This window comes from Hyperolius riggenbachi, chromosome 2 (genome assembly GCF_040937935.1).
Source record: "Hyperolius riggenbachi isolate aHypRig1 chromosome 2, aHypRig1.pri, whole genome shotgun sequence".
Classification (NCBI taxonomy): domain Eukaryota; kingdom Metazoa; phylum Chordata; class Amphibia; order Anura; family Hyperoliidae; genus Hyperolius; species Hyperolius riggenbachi.
The window spans coordinates 46,559,107-46,579,071 of record NC_090647.1 but is presented as its reverse complement, the minus strand read 5'-3'; the positions used below and the strand labels follow the sequence as shown (position 1 = coordinate 46,579,071).

Here is a 19,965-nt window from a genome sequence, read left to right as displayed (position 1 = left end):
GTGGTTGGCATGAAAGTATCACGTGGTTGGCATGAAAGTATCACGTGGTTGGCATGAAAGTATCATGTAATTGGCATGAAAGTATCACGTGGTTGGCATGAAAGTATCACGTGGATGGGATGAAAGTATCACGTGGATGGGATGAAAGTATCACGTGGTTGGCATGAAAGTATCATGTGGTTGGCATGAAAGTATCACGTGGTTGGTATGAAAGTATCACGTGGTTGGCATGAAAGTATCACGTGGTTGGCATGAAAGTATCACGTGGTTGGCATGAAAGTATCACGTGGATGGGATACAAGTATCACATGGTTGGCATGAAAGTATCACGTGGTTGGCATGAAAGAATAACGTGGTTGGCATGAAAGTATCACGTGGATGGGATGAAAGTATCACGTGGATGGGATGAAAGTATCACGTGGTTGGCATGAAGGTATAACGTGGTTGGCATGAAGGTATCACGTGGTTGCTTTATAAGGCTGCCATTGGCTGGTCATGATTGGCATGCACAGGAACAAGAATAGTGAGACATGACATCATGATGCTCAGCCAATCAGAGAAGCACAAATCGATATTCTTTTTTTTTTTTCAAATTCTTTATTGTGCAGAAGGTATACAAAGATACGTTGATGCCATACAGAAAGATATCATCACATGAATATACATAAATCATATCAAGTACAGCTACAACAACATTCATGCATATTGGGGCCACCAATAGTAGCAGCGATATATAAAAAACAGCAAACAGGGTGTGTTATTTATGTATATACCTCTAGTAGTTTTCGTCCCCTATCTTCTGAAATCCTATCATAAGGCAGCTGAAAGGGGGAGATGGACTTCCACTGCCAACAGAGCAGGGGGATTAAACGGAACATGAACAGGTCCGGCTAAGACTAACAACAGGGATGTTATGGCTGAAGGGTTAGGGTATCTAGGTGTGTGTGTGACAAATACCAGGGGTAAATAGGAGGGGGCACTCTATGCAGCCTCTCTCGGGGACAATCATGGCTGTTCTAATGCGACTCTTAATTCTTCTGATTCTCTATAGACAGACCATGTATTCCAAGTCCTAGAGAATATCTCTTGTTTATTTATAAGGAACATCCTATCTCTTTCCAGGCGTTGGATCTGATCTAGTTCTTGTATAACTAGGGTCAGGGTAGGTAGCGTAGTTTTACCCCATAGTCTAACCAGGATAGTTTTGGCAGCATTCAAGATATGTCTCACAACAGACTGTTTATAGGTTTTCATTTTCCAATTATTCATATGCAGCAAATAAAACGCACAGGTAAACGGTATATCTCTATTTGTCATTTCTTTGAGTAGTTTCTCTATCGCTATCCAAAAATGAGAGAGCTTATCACAACTCCATAATAGGTGTATCAGGGAGCCAATATCAGATTTACAACGCCAGCAGTTGGGGTCGCTGCTTGGAAAGATCTGGTGGATTCGTAAGGGAGTGTAGTACCAGCATGCTAGAATTTTATAGTTGATTTCCTGAATACGAACAGCTACACTAGATTTGTGAGCAAATACACATATATTAGTTCTCTCCTTCTTGGTGAATGTAATACCTAGATCTCTTTCCCAGTCTCCAACAAACTTCAGGTCATCCACGGGTCTATCAATAAGAAGCTTATAGATTAAGGATAGGGTCTGTTTGCTCGGACCTGCAGCCAAGCATAAGTCCTCAAATGGGGTCTTGCTTGTTCTGTGGGACGTATTTACTTCCATTGAAGCTAAGAGATGTCTGATTTGGAAAAGGCCCCACCAGTCTAGTGACTGTTTGTGAAATAGTGTCCTGAGTTCTGCTAGCGTAAGCCATCTTTGATCCCTATGAAGTTTACTAATGTCAAGATTTGGCAATGACCTCCATTCTCTTAGGTAGAGCTGGGAGCATCCCTGTGGGAATTCTGGATTGTCAAAGATGGGAAAGAGAGGCGTGGGCCATGGTGAGATCGGCTGTGAAGATCTGGTAGCCTGTAACGTTCTAAGAGTTGTGTATACTAGCTGTGAAGTAGACCAGTTATGTTTAGGATTGTTCGAGGCCCAGGGAAGTAATCTAAGAGGGAATGAAGATAGTGCTTGCTCCATGGGTACCCATTGTTTAGTAGTGGTATGTCTATTCCAGTCTATAATGCGTGTGAGTAGGGCTGATCGGTAGTAGCTAAGTACATCGGGCACTGCCAAGCCACCCTCCTCCTTAGTCCTATATAGGGTAAATCTGTTGATTCGTGGAGGCTTACCTTTCCAGATGTATCTATTAAAGATAGTCTGTATTCGAGAAAGGAACTCTTTTGGGATAGCTATTGGGAGAGTCTGAAAGAGGTATAGCAAGCGGGGCATGAGGTTCATTTTAATTATAGAGATTCTTCCCAACCATGAAAAGTGTGGCATATTCCATTTCTTAATGTCTGCAGAGAGTTTATCTAAGAGTGGAGGGAAGTTGGCCTTGAAAATGTCTCTGGGGTCAGTTGTCAACTTGGTGCCTAAATAAGTAATATAGCTAGTGCTCCATTTAAAGGGGAAGTTGTTTTTAACCTGGTCTAGTAGCTCAGTACTCAGGTTAACGTCTAAAGCCTCACTTTTATCAAAGTTGATCTTAAAGAGAGAGAGAGCCCCAAAATCTTTGAATTCCGCCATCAAATTAGGTATAGAGATAACCGGGTTGGAGATATAGAAGAGCAGGTCATCTGCATATGCAGCTACTTTATGCATGGTATCCCCAATTTGGAGGCCAGTGACATCAGGATTGTTTCTTATACGGCACAGAAATGGCTCTAAGGCCAAGGCAAATATCAGGGGAGAAAATGGACAACCCTGCCTCGTTCCATTGCTAATTGTCAGGCTATCTGAGAGGACTCCATTAACCCTTATACGTGCCGAAGGTTTTGAGTATAGGCAGTTAACACAGGAGCGCATTCTTCCCCCTAGGCCAATATAGGACAAGACCTCCGTCATCCAAGTCCAGTCTACTCGGTCGAATGCCTTTTCAGCATCAGTAGATAAAAGCATACATGGTGTATTGGTTAACCGAGCAGACTGGACCAGGTTTAAAGTGCGGATCGTATTATCCCTGGCCTCTCTTTCTGGGATGAAACCTACCTGGTCCCAGTGGACCAGGTGACTCATATGGGGGGCAAGTCTGTTGGCCAATGTTTTAGCAAATATTTTAAGGTCTAGATTGAGAAGTGAAATGGGCCTATAACTAGCGCAAGAGGTGGGATCTTTGCCATCCTTATGAATCACAGAAATATGTGACTCCAACGTTTGTGTTGGGAACGAGACAGGGTTATCAGGGTCGGCAATTGCATTAAAAGTGGCACATAGTCTGGGTACCAGTAGTTGTTTATATTTCTTGTAATATTCAATAGGTAGCCCGTCTGGCCCAGGGGCCTTGCCTGGTTTAATCTGGGATATCACTCTAGCTATTTCATCCTCAGTGAAGGTGGCGTCTAGTTCCTCAATCATGTGGGGCTGTAGGCTTGTCATTTTGGAGGAGTAAAGATAAGCCTGTATTTTAGTGCGAAGATCTACTCTAGGGTGTTGGCCTTGTTTGTCCAGTAGGTTGTAAAGGCCTGTATAAAATTCTTTAAAGGCTCTTGCCATTGACTCATTTCTAATGTGGTGTTTAGCATTCCGGTCAATAATCTTGGCTATATAGTTCCTTTGTTGCTGCTGTCTCAAAGCTCTCGCCAGAAGTCTCCCCGATTTATTACCATTCAAGTAGTAGAGGTTTTGCAGCCGGAAGGCCGCATTCTGGGCCTTAAAATGCATAATTTTCTTTACTTTTTCCCTAGCCTTGGTTAGGTTGTCGAAGTCCCTCTGCAGGAGGTGTTTTTTATGTTTTTGTTCAAGAAATAGAATTTCTTGGAGTAGACCCGTTAATTCTGCAGCTCTCTCTCTCTCTTCAGTTTTGCCCCCAGTCGGATCAGGTAGCCCCTTAAAACACATTTATGAGCCTCCCAGACAGTGGGCTCAGGGGTTTCCCCATTATTGTTGTCTATAAAGTAGTGCTCTATTTCTCGTCTAATTTTATCTGCTGTGGCATCATCATTTAGCATTGTGGTGTTGAGTTTCCAATTGAATGGTCTTTCGTTTTTTGTCTTATTGACTAAGGTTAGGAGTACTGGGGCATGGTCAGAGTATGTCATAATACCAATAGAGGCTTTAACCACATCAGATAGGAGGTTATGTGTTATCAGAATGCAATCAATTCTGGAGTACACGCCATGCACAGTCGAGTAAAAGGAAAAGTCTTTGTCTGTTGGGTGGAGAACCCTCCAGACATCGACCAGTTGCCTTTCAGCAAGCGCTTTTTTAAGTTTGTTAATCTTAGAGTAGGAGATAGAGGATCTGCCCTGGGATGTATCTATGGCAGGGTTAAGTGGGACATTTAGGTCTCCTCCTACTATGATACTTCCCTCCGCAAAGGACTCTAAGGCTTTTAGGAATCGTAGTAAAAAGGCGACCTGGTCCACATTGGGGGCATATACTGAGCACAACGTGTATCTTTGTTCATTGATTAGGCATTTGACCATCACATATCTACCTCGTTCATCTCTGTACACTTGCTCTTGAGAGATGGGGACATCATTACCAATGAGGATTGCCGTGCCCCTAGTCTTGGAATCAGGTGTGTTGCTAAGATACGCTTTTGGATAGCGTCTGTTTCCAAGCCTAGGCGCCGAGCCCTCCCTGAAGTGAGTTTCCTGTATAAAAATTACATTTGCTCTCTGTTTCCATATATCGCTTAGCAGTGAAGAGCGTTTTTCAGGAATATTAAGCCCTCTGGCATTTATCGAGAGTACCCTCAGATCTGACATTGTAGAGCCTTAAGAGTGCTCTTATATCCCAAAACGTGTCTCAGCCGGAACCAGTTACAACAGAACATCAAGATTAAACAAAACAAACTAAACACATAGTCGCCATTGACATACGTGTGTATTGTCTTCAGAGACAATATGTCAGCCATATTGACTGCCCTATGTGGGTGTGGAGATGCCAGGACAAGCACGAGAAAAGTGTATGATATAAGCAGTAGGATAGCAGAAGTAAGATGAGAAAAGAGAGTTGGAAATAAAAGTAGCAAGGTCTCTGGCTCCCCACCTCTCAAACAAACATTATCCCGTAAGCTTTCAGATTTAGGTCACATAGTATGGCTGTTCTTATAGAACTCTCACAACTCTGCATGGCATAGCATACATTAGTATTAGCATGGAGGGGAAAAAAGACAGGAATACAACTGTAGCATCAAGATCAACGGGTCATCTAACAATCAGGTATCAAAGGGTTATGCGCGTCACAGTTAACCATTATGGGCGGTCTTGTTACCGGGGTACAGCAAGTGGGGGATACCGTGTATAACCCCTCTCCTATCTCCTGTGAATAAAAATGTTTAATCTGCATAGTAAACATGGTGGGCTTTGACCAAGCCTGTAGCAGTCCACGTCTCATAGCAGGGTGAGCTTGGCAAGGGCATAAGATGGCGCGTCCCAGGGCTGTATAACATATAGTGTAAAAGTATTCGGAAGTTCAGGGTATATACATCTGTGTCCGGTATAGCGTTGGCGACTGGCGGGAAAGGGCGACTGCTCGAGAAACCTATTTTAGACCCTTCAGGGAAGATGGGCTGATAGAAAGTGCCCGGTGATCCAGCACTGAATCCCTAGCCCACCCCACCTAACTGCGTTCCCATCCCAGGCAAAGGGCTGTAACCGCTAGCTTAGCCTTGTGGGGCCACGAGGGCCTAGATTAGAGTGTAGTCTACGACACAGTTCCGATGAAGTAGGCCAGTGAGCAGGGAGTGTCGTACGATATGGTCCGAGGAGGCCACTCTATGATTGGTAGTAATGCGCACCTAAGTAGGAGATCGCATGTATGGGTGATATCTGGCCAACACGGGGAGTCTGTCATCCCCTCCATCCGTACAATAAACAAAAGTGTAAGAATTGCGAGAGTACTTATCTGAGTCCAGAGGGTACAGGCAGGGTTCTCTACTCCGGTTGTTGTCTGCGGAGGTTAGCTCGTTGCCGTTTCTGACGTTGAGGGAGGCCGATGGATACACGCTCCGGTTGCCAGTCTGGAACTTCGACCGAAGGTAAGTTCAGGCACTTAAAAAGCTCGGGAAGCTCCGCTGGTTGGCGCAGGATGAAGGATTTGTCCTGACAGCTAAAAGAGACTTGAAAGGGAAATCCCCATTTATAGCTTACTCCGTGCTCCTGGGCATGTTTAAGTAACGGCTGCAAGGCTCTCCTTTGCTCGAGGGTACTGGGCGCGAGGTCCTGGTATAGGCCTAGGGAGGCTCCCTCGTGGATGACTTCCACCCGGTTCCTGGCGGCTTTCATGATGCAATCTTTGACTCCAAAATAATGAAGTCTGCAGATGACATCTCTCGGTGTTTCTCCGGTTGCTGGTTTAGGCCGCAGTGCCCGGTGTACTCTGTCCACTTTGATGTAGTCATCTGGGGCGTTGCCCAGTAGGCCATTGAAGATGGAGGTGAGTGTAGCTAGTAGTTGCTGGTCTTCTACTGCTTCGGGAAGGCCTTTTATGCGGATATTATTCCGTCTGCTCCGGTTTTGTAAATCTTCCATTCCGGTTCTAAGGAGGTAGTTTACCTTCTGTTGGTGTGTGTGTGCTTCTCTCAGTTTCGCCAGCTCGGTGCGGGCCTCTGATAATCCAGACTCCAGTACCAGCAATCTGCTGTCGTGGTCTGATACCTCTGCCCGGATTTCCTGCAATTCGGCGCGGGTAGCTGCAGTAATCTTATCAGCCAAGTCTGCTAGGTCGTTTTTTGTAGGAAGGCTGTGTAGGTAATCGCGTATCTCGCTCAGGGATCTCGCTGTGGCGTCTGCGCCGTCCGGGCCTTTGGCGCCTTTACTTGTGGAAGCCTCCGCCATCTTGGTTTGGGTCGGGTCCAACGAGCGCAGGTATCTCGTTACGGATTGCTGCGTAGAGTGTTTAGTTTTAGAATCCTTCGTAGTGCTCTCCTTCTTCTTAGAGTTGCCTCCCATACCCTCTGGTGCAAAAACAGCAAGTTTTAGTCGGGCTTACGGGCTCTTACTGCCATGAGAGTGAGGAGCTCTGCTCAGACACGTCCTCAAGCCATTCCAGTCGGCTCCGCCCCCACAAATCGATATTCTAATGAAGGGATCACCTGCGTCTTCATGGTTTCTCACAAGGTGGTGCCAGACGAAGAAGGGCAGACGTACAGAAGCTCCTCCGGGTGGCGCTCTGCTTGCCGTGCCTGTGTTCTATGTCACTTCTCAGGCTAGCTCTGCTTCCTCCCCCGATCCCCCCAGCATCAGAACCTTACACTGTGTGGTTTGCTCATTAATAATGCATGCTCCCATAGCTTGCAATAATCTTCAGAGCAGCGCTTACACTGCAGCTTTGCGCAGGGCTCGCTCGGAGCCGACGGGGGAATTCTCTATTCTTCTGTGTCTCTTGTCATCGCTGCCAGTTAATTATTTCATAACCTTCAGACCTCCCAGGACCTCCGAGATCCGACTGCAAAAACCTCTTTAGTCATAAATGATAAGATGAGGGAACTCTGGAGTGTGCGGAGTTCTTGTGCCAGGTGCAATGTCACTTGTCTCTGCCAACTCGGATGAGTCTCAGCACAAGTGCGCAGTCTCTAAGCGTCATGTAAGAATCATGTGACTGAGGCTAGAGCTTGGGACCCAAGTGCCGCAGGGCGAGTGCACTATCCACTGTGCCGCCCACTCAGCCAAGGCAAGAGAGCTATCAACTGTGCCACTGTGCTGTTCTTCCAGCCATGGTGTAGTAAGTGCGCTATTCACTGTGCTGCCAACCCAACCAAGGTGAGTGCCACTGTGCTGCCCACTTAGCCCATGCAAGAGAGCTATCTGCTGTGCCACTGTGCTGCCCACTTAGCCAATGTAAGAGAGCTATCCGCTATGCCAATGTGCTGCCAACTCAAACAAGGTGAGTGTGCTATCCGCTATGCCACTGTGCTGCCCACTTAGCCAATGTAAGAGAGCTATCTGCTATGCCACTGTGTTGCCCACTTAGCCAATGTAAGAGAGCTATCTGCTATGCCACTGTGTTGCCCACTTAGCCAATGTAAGAGAGCTATCCGCTATGCCACTGTGCTGCCCACTTAGCCAATGTAAGAGAGCTATCTGCTATGCCACTGTGTTGCCCACTTAGCCAATGTAAGAGAGCTATCCGCTATGCCACTGTGCTGCCCACTTAGCCAATGTAAGAGAGCTATCCGCTATGCCACTGTGCTGCCCACTTAGCCAATGTAAGAGAGCTATCTGCTATGCCACTGTGCTGCCCACTTAGCCAATGTAAGAGAGCTATCTGCTATGCCACTGTGCTGCCCACTTAGCCAATGTAAGAGAGCTATCCGCTATGCCACTGTGCTGCCCACTTAGCCAATGTAAGAGAGCTATCCGCTATGCCACTGTGCTGCCCACTTAGCCAATGTAAGAGAGCTATCTGCTATGCCACTGTGCTGCCCACTTAGCCAATGTAAGAGAGCTATCTGCTATGCCACTGTGCTGCCCACTTAGCCAATGTAAGAGAGCTATCTGCTATGCCACTGTGCTGCCCACTTAGCCAATGTAAGAGAGCTATCTGCTGTGCCACTGTGCTGCCCACTTAGCCAATGTAAGAGAGCTATCTGCTGTGCCACTGTGCTGCCCACTTAGCCAATGTAAGAGAGCTATCTGCTATGCCAATGTGCTGCCAACTCAAACAAGGTGAGTGTGCTATCCGCTATGCCACTGTGCTGCCCACTTAGCCAATGTAAGAGAGATATCCGCTATGCCACTGTGCTGCCCATTTAGCCCATGCAAGAGAGCTATCCGCTATGCCACTGTGCTGCCCACCCAGCCAAGGCGAGCGCACTATACGCTATACCACTGTGCGCCCACACAGCCAAGGCAGGAGTACTGTCCTCTATGCCACCGTGCTGCCCAGCCACTCAAGGCAAAAGTGCTAACCACTATGTCCCAGTGCTGCCCACCCAGCTAAGGCAAGAGAGCTATACACTATGCCACGGTGCTGCCCACCCAGCCAAGGCGAGAGAGTTATCTACTTTGCCAACGTGCTGATCACCCAGCCAAGGCAGGAGTGCTATCCACTATGCTGCCTACCCAGCCAAGGTGAGAGAGCTATCCTCTATGCCGCTGTGCTGCCCACCCAGCCAAGAAAGGAGTACCATCCACTGTGCTATTGTGCTGACCACACTGCCAAGGCAGGAGTGCTATCCACTATGTTGCCCGCCCACCCACCCAATGTGGAAGTACTATCCACAAAACTACTGTGCTGCCTACTCAGCCAAGACGCGAGCACTTTCCACTGTGCCACCCACAGAGCCAAGGTGAGAATGCTATGCCATTGTGCCATGCACTATGCCATTTTGCTACCCACCATCCAAGGTAAGACTATTTACTATGCCACCACTCCACGCACCGTGTCTATTATATGACATCGTTGAAATTAGCAGATGGCCGTGCATTCAGAACGCAGCTCACACGATCACATGCCATCTGCGTTGTTGTCCATTGCTGATCCTGTTCACTTCATACCTACTTTAGATTGTAAGCCTTTGGCAGGGCACCCCCCCCCCTTTGGCAGGGCACCCCCCCCCCACCCCCTCTCCCTTAATGTGTCCTCCTTAATTTTGCTACCCCAGCAATGGCACGCTTCTCATGGACTAACTCGGACTTGATTTGCTGGGTCTCTGTAAAACGCATTTTATACCCCGAATGCATGTATAACCCTGTGCTATGTTGTATAACCGCTTGCTACCTCTCGGTCACACTTTGTTACAATGTATGTATCCCTATTTATTGTCCAGCACTGCGTAATACAGTATGTTGGCGCTTTATAAATACAATAAATAATAATAATAATACAGTGGATGGGTTAGCACTGCATTTTGAAAAAGTGCATGCAACAGCGCTATTTCGCAACTCACTGCTGCGCAGCGCAATAATAAGACAGTGCGTCCTTATGATGTTCTTGCATCTATGCAGCCTGAAGACTCTGTAGGCACAGTGTAACAATACGGTAACAGATCTGTTTTATGTCTATGCAGTCAAGAGAGTCTCTCAGCTTTGTGAAACAATATGGAGGGCAGAGGTGTAGCAGCAACGGCTAGATGGGCAGCAATCTCTGCTGGCGCCCCTGATGAGAGGTAATGGCGGCACTAAGACACGTGTTAAGGCGGGGGCACGTCTCACAGCCATTGTTCTGGTTGAAGCACCTGTCATCTGAGGTCGCAGCTACATGTCTGCAAACGTTACATAAAAAGCACTTTGATACAGACCAACTTGAAACTTATGTTTACCGTGCCTTTTAAATAGTCAGCAGGACGTTCAGCAGCGGGACGTGAAGAATGAGCTGACTTTTTTCAGCACTAGATGAAAAAGCTTGCCTTAAACTAGATCCCGCACCAGCCAGACTTATCTGTATTATAATGAGCAAAAACAAACGCCAACTTGTTTTTGATCCTAAGCTCTTTAAAGCACAGCAGGACTCCCGACTGCAGCTAATTTGCAATCTGATACAACCCGAATCCTCTTATATTCCCGCTGCTGCAGATTTTGGGATGGGTGGAGAAGGTAAGGGGGGGGGGGGGGGGGCGACACCACATAGATGGAGTGACTTATTCTGATTCCGCTTGTAAAAGGGCCAGCCAGATCTTCTGGCAGTAAAATCCGAAATCGGAGTCGGGAGGCTCACCTGGGAAATGTCCATGACGGAGTCGCAGCTCAGGGGCCTGGCCGAGGTCAGGTCATTGGAGCCGAGCATGGTGGAGATGATGCCATTCTGGTCGATCCGGCGTATCATAGTGCCATCCACAAAGTAGATCAGGCCAAACTTGTCAACCGTGATACCTAGAGAGATAATGGTGTGTTAGACTGAGCTTTTTACACACAGAGTATTAAACATTCCTCTACACACACACATTGGTTTAAACATCAAGAGCTGTGGACTTCCACAGTACTGATTGACTGCTTGACCGTGCTGTGCCCCTCCACAGTACTGATTGACTGCTTGACTGTGCTGTGCCCCTCTAGTGCAAGCAAACTAGTCTATGTAGAACATGAAGAAAGATAGCCTCTTAGTGTCTGAAGCAAGTGTCAAATGTAGATAGAGAATCATGAACTAGGCAAGAAATGCGATTTTCAGAATTTGCAAATGGAAAAATGGCTGACCCACGTAACACAGACACAAAGCATGCTGGACCACTGGCCAACAAGGAGAGATGGCAATGTGTATTACTAGGGACACAGCACTGTGTAGGAATGCAAAACCTGGCAGAGAGGACAGCAAGTCAAGAAAAGTTTAGGTTTACTTCAGGGGTTTGCACAGCTTCCATTTTTTTTTTTTTTTGATGTAGGTTTCTTTTCCCTTTGCAAAATGTAATTTTTGGTCACTTAAGACGGCCTTGTTATATTATTCCAGCAAAACTCCACTGCACTCAGTCTCGCAGTGTCCTGATATCTTGCCAGTTTCCGCTTTTCTTTCTTTCTCCTCCCCCCAGCTGCTTCTCTGCCCAATACTATTCACATTTTAATTATAAGCAAGCGGTTATTCAGAGTAATGAGAATGGTTCAGGCAAGATGTAACACTGAGAAGCGAGTCTGCTGGTGCATTTCTGTGGCTTGTAAGAGGACAGGGTTTTTTTTATTGGACAGAAGTATGTTCAGGCTCCTCCTCCTATCCGATCGTCTCCTATGTGAGTCAATGAGGAAGAGGCTGGGAGAAGGCACCAGCAAGTCTTTCCCGGTACGATATAACATCTCTTTGACCAGCACTGCAGCTCTCCAGAACCCTAGGAATCTGATGTAGGTGCAGTGCTGGCAACAAGGAGTCAAAGTGGGATTAAGTTCCATATTAACTGAAATGAAGAAAAAATTCATCCAATAAGAATTTATTTAGCTTACCTATCCTTTTGCTTTAAGTGTTTACTAGATTGAAGACAAATGTGATATGAAAAAAGAAAAGAATACTTCTGCTGGTTTCAATCTTTACGGTCTCTCTGTGATGCCTAGTGACACAATTTCTGCCCCCCCCCCCCTTTTTTTTACCCAGCTAATTTTACAGGTTACTATACCTCTCACAGCAAACATCACCTAGACAATAGGCTTCCATCACTTTATAAACACATCAAAGGGAGAGGGGACTTAATTACCTTCAGGGCCCTTTTCCACTAGCAATCGCTAGCGTTCACGCTGAACGCTAGCGATTGCTGAATCGCAATTATCGGCGATTCCCAGCGATTCCCCGACGTTTGCGGCCGCAATTTTGCTATGCTATGCACTGCATAGCAAAATCGCGGCAAAAGTCGCTCCGCGGCGCGATCGCGATCAAGTAAAAAACGAATCGCGGTAGTGGAAATTACCTACCGCGACTCCTATGTTAAAAAGCAAACCGTAGCGATTTTAAAATCACTAGCGGTTTGCGATTAAGCAGTCGCAAACGCCCTAGTGGAAAAGGGCCCTCAGACCATAGTGTCCTTATCTTATCTGAAAGGGGGACATTTGTTATTTGCATTTTGAGACAAGCTTGTTACTCTAGCTAACTGCACAGATTCAGCAAAGGCACACAGACCAGGTAAAAATAAATACATAAAAAAAATAAGGGCATATAGGACCCATTTTAGACAAAAATAATTTACATATATATTTGGGGCAATATTTTTTAAATGAAAGCAGAATTACGCTGTAAGCATGTTGCAGTTGCGGCCAGGTTCAGCCTTTCAGCGCCCAGCAAGGGTGGATACCAGAAATAACATCTAAGGAGAAAAAATTCCGTATTCTCCAATTTGTTTATTTGTTCTGCCGTGATTACTGTCGCTTTGATGTGGAACTCATACATTTCAGCACGTAATTATGAGTACGATTTAGCTGCAAATTGATCTGACAAACAAGACACAAGTTCCCCTTGGAGGCTCCGCTGAGCCACGATGACAAACGCAGGCGCGTCGCTAAGTCTGATCAATGATGTGCGGAAGATCCGATGCAACGTGCGGGCTGATTGACGTGCGAGCACTGGAGACGGCCGGGCGTCTCATCAAACGTCCTGACGGAGGTGTGAAAGGAAGGGCGTCTCCGAGGCGCAGACAATTTGCACGCGGGTTGCAGCCGAGCGCCGGGAAGCAGCGGGGAGCTGCCCGCTGGTGCTCTGGGATTTTATTTTTCTCTTCTTTGGCGTTCTTAACTATAACGTGATAAATAATTCCTTCACATCTGAGACATGTTAGCGGCATTAAGATTAATGCAAGATCAACTCTCTGTTCATATAATTAATCTACCGGAACGCGGGCGAGAGGTGCATATATACGGGGCTGAGAGGTATTAACCATCTCAGGGCCACTCGAAGGAATATTCAAAGCCTGGCCTGTGTGTCATGATCAGGGCACAAGGATTACGCCTGAACTGTCACCCGGAATGATCAGCAATGACTACATCATACTCTAGCACAGTGATCTGCAAACTTGGCTCTCCAGCTGTTAAGGAACTACAAGTCCCACAATGCATTGCGGGAGTCTGACAGCCACAGACATGATTCATAAAGGCAAATGCATTGTGGGACTTGTAGTTCCTTAACAGCAGGAGAGCAAAGTTTGCAGATCTCTGCGCTAGCACATCCAAGACTTTGCGTTGTGCTTACTGCAATCGATACTGGTTAAGGGCACGGTCTCTGATATAGGAGATCAGGGCTCGAATCTCAGCTCTTCTGATTCAGTAAGCCTGCTCCTATTCAGTAAAGAGTCCTTGGGCAAGATTTCCTAACCCTGCCTACTGAGCGCGCCCTAGTGGCTGCCTCTCAAAATGCTTTGTGTCTGCTAAGAAAAAAGCGCTATACAACTGCTAGAATTATGATTAACAACATAGGACCTGTTGTCATCTGTGATTTTCCTTTGGTTCCGATACAGCAAAATGGGCAAAAACAAAACGCAAAACTGTCAGACGCCCAGTTTTGCGTTCTGATGTGAACCGAGCCTCAATATTTGGGGATTTTTTTCAACCAAAGAAATCTGAGCAAATTTTCAACTTAATTGAATCATTAGAGAAAATAAACCCAATATACCCTCATGGTTGATTTTACAATTTCTTTTTTTTGGGGGGGGGGAGAGGGGTGTTAATTTCTGACTTTTACAACACCGATCATATATTTATCGAGAAATAAAAAAATACTATTTTTTTTTTTTAAATCAAAACACATTTTCTATACAATCAATCATTTTTATCAGACCTCTCCCCCAGGAAAATTTATCTATTTGGTGAAATCGTTTATGGCCACCTTTAGAGTTTTTGTCACACGTTTAGACTAAAATGCGCATAGAAATGGTAGATCCACGCTACACACTTTGATTTTCCATCTACCCCCCCTTCAATAAATTCAGGAAACGATTATATATTAATCCACGGATGTTATTAACATTCTCAGACGCAGATCTGCACTTTTAAAAACGGTGTCGTTTACATTTCATGCTCTGAAATCTTGACTGTAAATAAAACAGTAAATACATTGACAAAGAGGTGAAACCGCCAAGAGCCCATAAATCCCGGAGAGCGGATAAAGGGCGACGTGGAATATCAGATTCCCCTAATCCTGAACCTCTGCGCCCGAAGCCTGCGTTACGGTTGGCCGTCACGACAAAGACTCGCAGTAAACTTTTTCCTGCAAACAATCCCCCTCGGACATAAAAATTCACAGCGAGTACTTCTGCATATGGTGGAGACTTTAGCCCGGGACGAGGATTACAATGACATTATGAAAATGTAGTGGAGTCTTCGTATGACTTGATTTAAAAGTCACTTGTGGTTTGCGAATGATTGAAGGCAGTAATGCCGCGAGATTTTTTTTCCCTGTCCTTGCTGTGTAAGGAGCGGTTTATGGCGCATTAAGTACATCTTTTTTGTATGTTAATATAGCCCTCCTGGCATTTGCTAGAAAATGTGAGGAAATGGACTAAACGCCGGCAAAATAAATCCGATTGGACCAAATCCACACCTTATTACACGGAAAGAGGTATTTACACAAAGGGTTGTCTTACAAGGACATTAATTATGCTGTATGGACATCACTGCGTTTTATTTGAAGTGTTTTTGTAGGTGGCCTTTTATGTGTAACTGCATCCCGATTTGGATAACCATCGATTACCATCAGGGTGACTAGCGGTCATTTTACCTATTTGTACCACTCGGTTGTGATCAGATTTAAAGGAAACCTAAACCGAAAAAAAAATAGGTTTCACTTACCTGGGGCTTCTACCAGCCCCCTGCAGCCATCCTGTGCCCTCGCAGTCACTAATGGCTCTTCCGGTCCTCTGCTGCCAGCTAGTTTCGTTTTTGCCGACTGGGAGTCTGCCGGCCACCATGCGTACCTTTTTACGCATTCTCGCTGGTGCAGGAAGCTATTGCGGACATTGCACCCGTAACGCGTAAAAATGTATTCGTTGGTGTCCGCGATAGCTACCTGCACCAGCGGCAATGTGTAAAAAGGTACGCATGACGGCCAGCCGACTCCCAGTCGGCAAGAACGAAACTAGCTGGCTGCGAGGGACCGGAGCAGCAGTGAGTGACTGCGAGGGCACAGGATGGCTGCAGGGGGCTGGTAGAAGCCCCAGGTAAGTGAAACTCATTTTTTTTTCCCGCTTTAGGCTTCCTTTAATCAAAGTGGACATGAACTTGCAAAGGACACAAGGAAAACATAACAGAAATGCACCCTGTATGTATTTAAAGAGTTTAGCCAGTGTAATTCCCCCTCATTTGTGTCTAATCACTAGATGTAATTTGATCTCTCCCCTGTGTCACATGACTGCCTATGGCAGGTAAGCAGATAAGCCCATTTGAAAGTACAGGCTGTAAACAGTATGTCTGCTTCCATGAATCAGGAAGTAGAAACTGCAGATGTATTTTAGGATTTGTATCAGCTGTAACAAAGAAATGTTTTTGGTATAAAGATTATTATGGTGTTGTGTATTTTTTAGAGCAGAGAGAAGTTCTGAGTTCCGGTCCACTTTAAAATCATGGATTGAAGCAATAAAAATCTGTGCAGCCATTGGTTTCCCCACCGTTTCTTCTCTCCACCCAATTGATAAGAATTACTGCCTTTTTTGATCAATCAGGTTTTGGACTAGTCCACCTCCTCATGGGGGATTCTCAGTATCAGCTTTATTCTTTATAAGAACACTCCCTGAAAGGATCTGTACAAAGATGTCCACCAGCTTCCCTACTTGCTCGCACACTGTTCTGGCAGCTGGACTGAACAATGGCTATCCAGGATGTACTTTTAAAAAATAAAGAAAACCCTGAGAATCCTCTATGAGGAGATGGACTACTCCAAAACCGGTCACATCTGTCACATTTTTACAATCTATTGTAAGTTATGGCAACATAGAAAATAAATAATTTAAAGTGCATTTTACTCTGAAACAAATGTACATTTTATACATATACATGCATTTTACATTTTAATATTTTTTGAGCTAGTGGATCTTTAACCTCCTTAGCGGCTCGGGCCGGAAAACCGCAGCTCAGAGCAGTAATCCTGAGTTGTATTCATCAGAGGTGTGGAATATGCAAGGCTGCCCCAGATCTATCTAGCCGTATGATTATTAGGGTCTAAAAGCTTGTGAAAAAATTGCAACGCTTTTAGACAATAAAAGCCCTTTTCCAGCTTCAAAAAGAGGATCGCAGCCATTTGGCAGATCGCCAGAACACCGCGATTTGCATGTAAATCACGGCACTCATTTCCCACTACAGCGTGTTGCATTTTCCCCACGCGCAAACGTCGGGCTGCGAGATTCTTGTCGCGATTGCACTCGGTTCCTGACGGCTAAGCGACGCAATTGAGGCTAGAGCAAAATGTTGCGTGCGCGTATGCACCGCAGCACGATTGCACACAGAAGCGCAAGCAGCAGTGAAAAACGGCCCTAAAATCTGGAAGTAATCATACCGCCAGGGAGGTTAATACACCATGTGCAGTGCTTCTGATGAATGATCCAAAATCTGAAGGAACAGAGAGCTCTATCAGGGAGGTGGGCTGAGGAGTGGGGCGGTGGTTTTGTACTGCAGCGAGCAGAAATCTGATCTCTTAGAAATGTGATAGGAATCAGATACACGGTTCGGCACATGGTTGTTATTCTGTATGTGAAACAGAGGAGTATGGGGCAGAAGTTAGTATCACAGCACATGTAACCCAGCTTTACATTGTGTCCTGCAAATAACCATTATACAATGTACAGTCAGTAATGCCGGTGAGAAAACAGGTGATTGTACATTCCTACTCCTCACATGACAAGAGTTTCCAGGTATGGAGTTATCAGGTATGGGTGGGGTAACCCTTTAGTCTGCCACGGCTTTCTAGAATCTTACATTTTTGGAGCATTTTTTGTGTCTCTGTTTACCTCTGGGGTTGTTGAGCGAGGCCTCTGTCGCTTTCCCGCCATCTCCACAACGTGTGTCATCGAACGGCAGGCACTGGTCCCCTGTACCAGCCACCACTTCCGAGTTCTTCAGGACGTCCTTCACCACTGTGGTGGACCTTATCTTGTAGACCCGGCGGCTGGTGGTGTCGGAGAGGAGGATGGCGCCAGTCACAGGGTCGGTGGCCAGGTAATACTTGTGTGCTGGACTGTGGCTGGAATGGATAGGAAAAAAACAGTCAGGATTTTGCTGGAGATTGCTAAAAGTTATCTCAAAATCGGAGTCAGCAGCTAAGCAACTGGAGCATATACATTAGGGTCATAGCTTGGAAATCGTCCAATTGTGGATCCACTCATTGTATTGTGTATACGATTACATCCCCCATTAGCGTAGGAACTATGAGACTGGCCTTGCTGCTGGCAGAAGGCGTTGCCCACATGCCAACAATCTCATTTTTTGAGGTGTTGTGCTAGTCCGCTGGCTATCTGTAAGTTGAACTGAGGTGAACTGAGGTCTTTTCAAAATGTGCTCACAGCCGGCCAATTGCCAGCTATGTTCAATGCACAACTGACCCAAATCCTAAAGAAACCTGTGAACTAAAGCAAAAAAAAAAAGCATTAAAGGAGATCTGAAGCTAAAGGGATACGGAGGGCGCCATATTTATTTCCTTTACAATACCAGTTGCCTGGCAGTCCTGCTGATTTATTTGGCATCAGTAGTGTCTGGATCCCAGCAGAAACAATCAACCAGCTAATCTGTCATATTTTTGTCAGAAACACTTGTCCTCCAGCCTAGTCACCTCCTCTCACCTCCGCATCCAAGACTTCTCACGGGCTATCCCTTTCCTTTGGAACTCTCTCCCTCAGCCTGTTCGTCATGCCACGAGTCTGGAAACCTTCAAACGTACTCTGAAAACACACCTGTTCAGACAAGCCTATAATTTGCTATAGGCAGCACTGAAGGCACACTGGCTTACCCACTAATCCTTGTGTTTCCTTCCCTCTACCCTCTAGATTGTAAGCCTGCAAGGGCAGGGACCTCCTCCTAGTGTTTCTCATACTGCTGTAATTATATGTACATGTACCAACCACATATCAACTATGTATGTATCTATATTTATTCTATTCAATGTCATGACTGTACAGTGTCTTGTATTTCTTATGTATATTTGTTCCCCATTATTTGTTTGTATTATGTACAGTGCTACGGAAGATGTTGGCGCTATATAAATAAAAAAATAATAATAAAATAATAATAATAATTTGCTGCATGCCTGTTTGGGGTCTATGGTTGAAAGTATTAAAGGGATACTGTAGGGGGGGTCAGGGGAAAATGAGCTGAACTTACCCGGGGCTTCTAATGGTCCCCCGCAGACATCCTGTGTTGGCGCAGCCACTCACCGATGCTCCGGCCCCGCCTCCGGTTCAGTTCTGGAATTTCAGACTTTAAAGTCTGAAAACCACTGCGCCTGCGTTGCCGTGTCCTCGATCCTGCTGATGTCATCAAGAGCGCACAGGGCAGGCCCAGTATGGTCTGTGTCTGCGCAGTACACTCCTGGTGACATCAGCAGGAGCGAGGACACGGGCGTGCAGGCGCAGTGGTTTTCTGACTTTAAAGTCAGAAATTCCAGAAGTGAACTGGAGGCGGGGCCGGAGCATCGGTGAGTGGCTGCGCCAACACAGGATGTCTGCGGGGGACCATTAGAAGCCCCGGGTAAGTTCAGCTCATTTTCCCCCGACCCCCCTACAGTATCCCTTTAAGCCCAATCTACACGATACGATTCTTTGTGCGATTCAATTACGATTCTATTTGCGATCCGATTAAATCCGACATGTCCGATCAGGATTCAATTCGATTTGCCATTGCAAAACAATGGCAAATCGAATTGAATCGAATCCCGATCGGACATGTCAGATTTAATCGGATCGTAAATAGAATCGCACAGAGAATTGTATCGTGTAGATGGGGCTTTAGAGGCAGAGGATCAGCAGGACAACCAGGCAATCTGCATGGTTTAAGAAATAAATAAATATGTCAGCCTCCATACCCCTCTCACTTACAGGTTCCCTTGAATTCCTGTATGATCTTCCAGTACACCTCACAGCCAATACAACTGGAGTTTGGAAGTTACAATTCTTATAACAAAATTGTGGAAAGGAAGCAGTACTTTCCTATTTACTGAAAACTATAACGCAGTTTGGTTTTAACTACATGACGTGAAGTGTGACTATACTAATAAGTCCTCTTGAAGGGTAAACAAGCCACTACAAGGCAAAGTTAGAAGACATCTGGAGCGGAGCAATTAAGCCTGTATACAAGACCACAAGAGAACTGGCCCAAGACTACAGAATAACAGAGTTTTATAGAACATTAACTAGACTAAGACTGTAAAACGCATTCTGCTTCAGAAACCCGGTGAAGTTGATAAATCCCACAACACCATTTAAACAACTTCCTGCGCGCTGCCTCTGACAGAGGGGGCCGCAGCAGTTCAGTGAGGGTTGAAACCACAAAAGGTTCTGCGTTCTGCAGACACTTAAGT

At 45.8% G+C, this 19,965-nt stretch overlaps 1 protein-coding gene across 21 annotated transcripts in view; it reads right to left on the bottom strand.

Annotated features, from left to right (window-relative positions):
- TENM4 (teneurin transmembrane protein 4) overlaps nucleotides 1–19,965 on the bottom strand; it is a 1,797,006-nt gene that overhangs the window by 40,381 nt on the left and 1,736,660 nt on the right. For all 21 annotated transcript variants that reach the window (XM_068266709.1, XM_068266713.1, XM_068266710.1 and 18 more), the window contains 2 exons: nucleotides 17,405–17,637; nucleotides 10,723–10,877 (listed from right to left, as the gene is read on the bottom strand). In XM_068266709.1, the coding sequence (XP_068122810.1) occupies nucleotides 10,723–10,877; nucleotides 17,405–17,637 (388 nt within the window). The remainder of the gene's footprint in view (nucleotides 1–10,722; nucleotides 10,878–17,404; nucleotides 17,638–19,965) is intronic.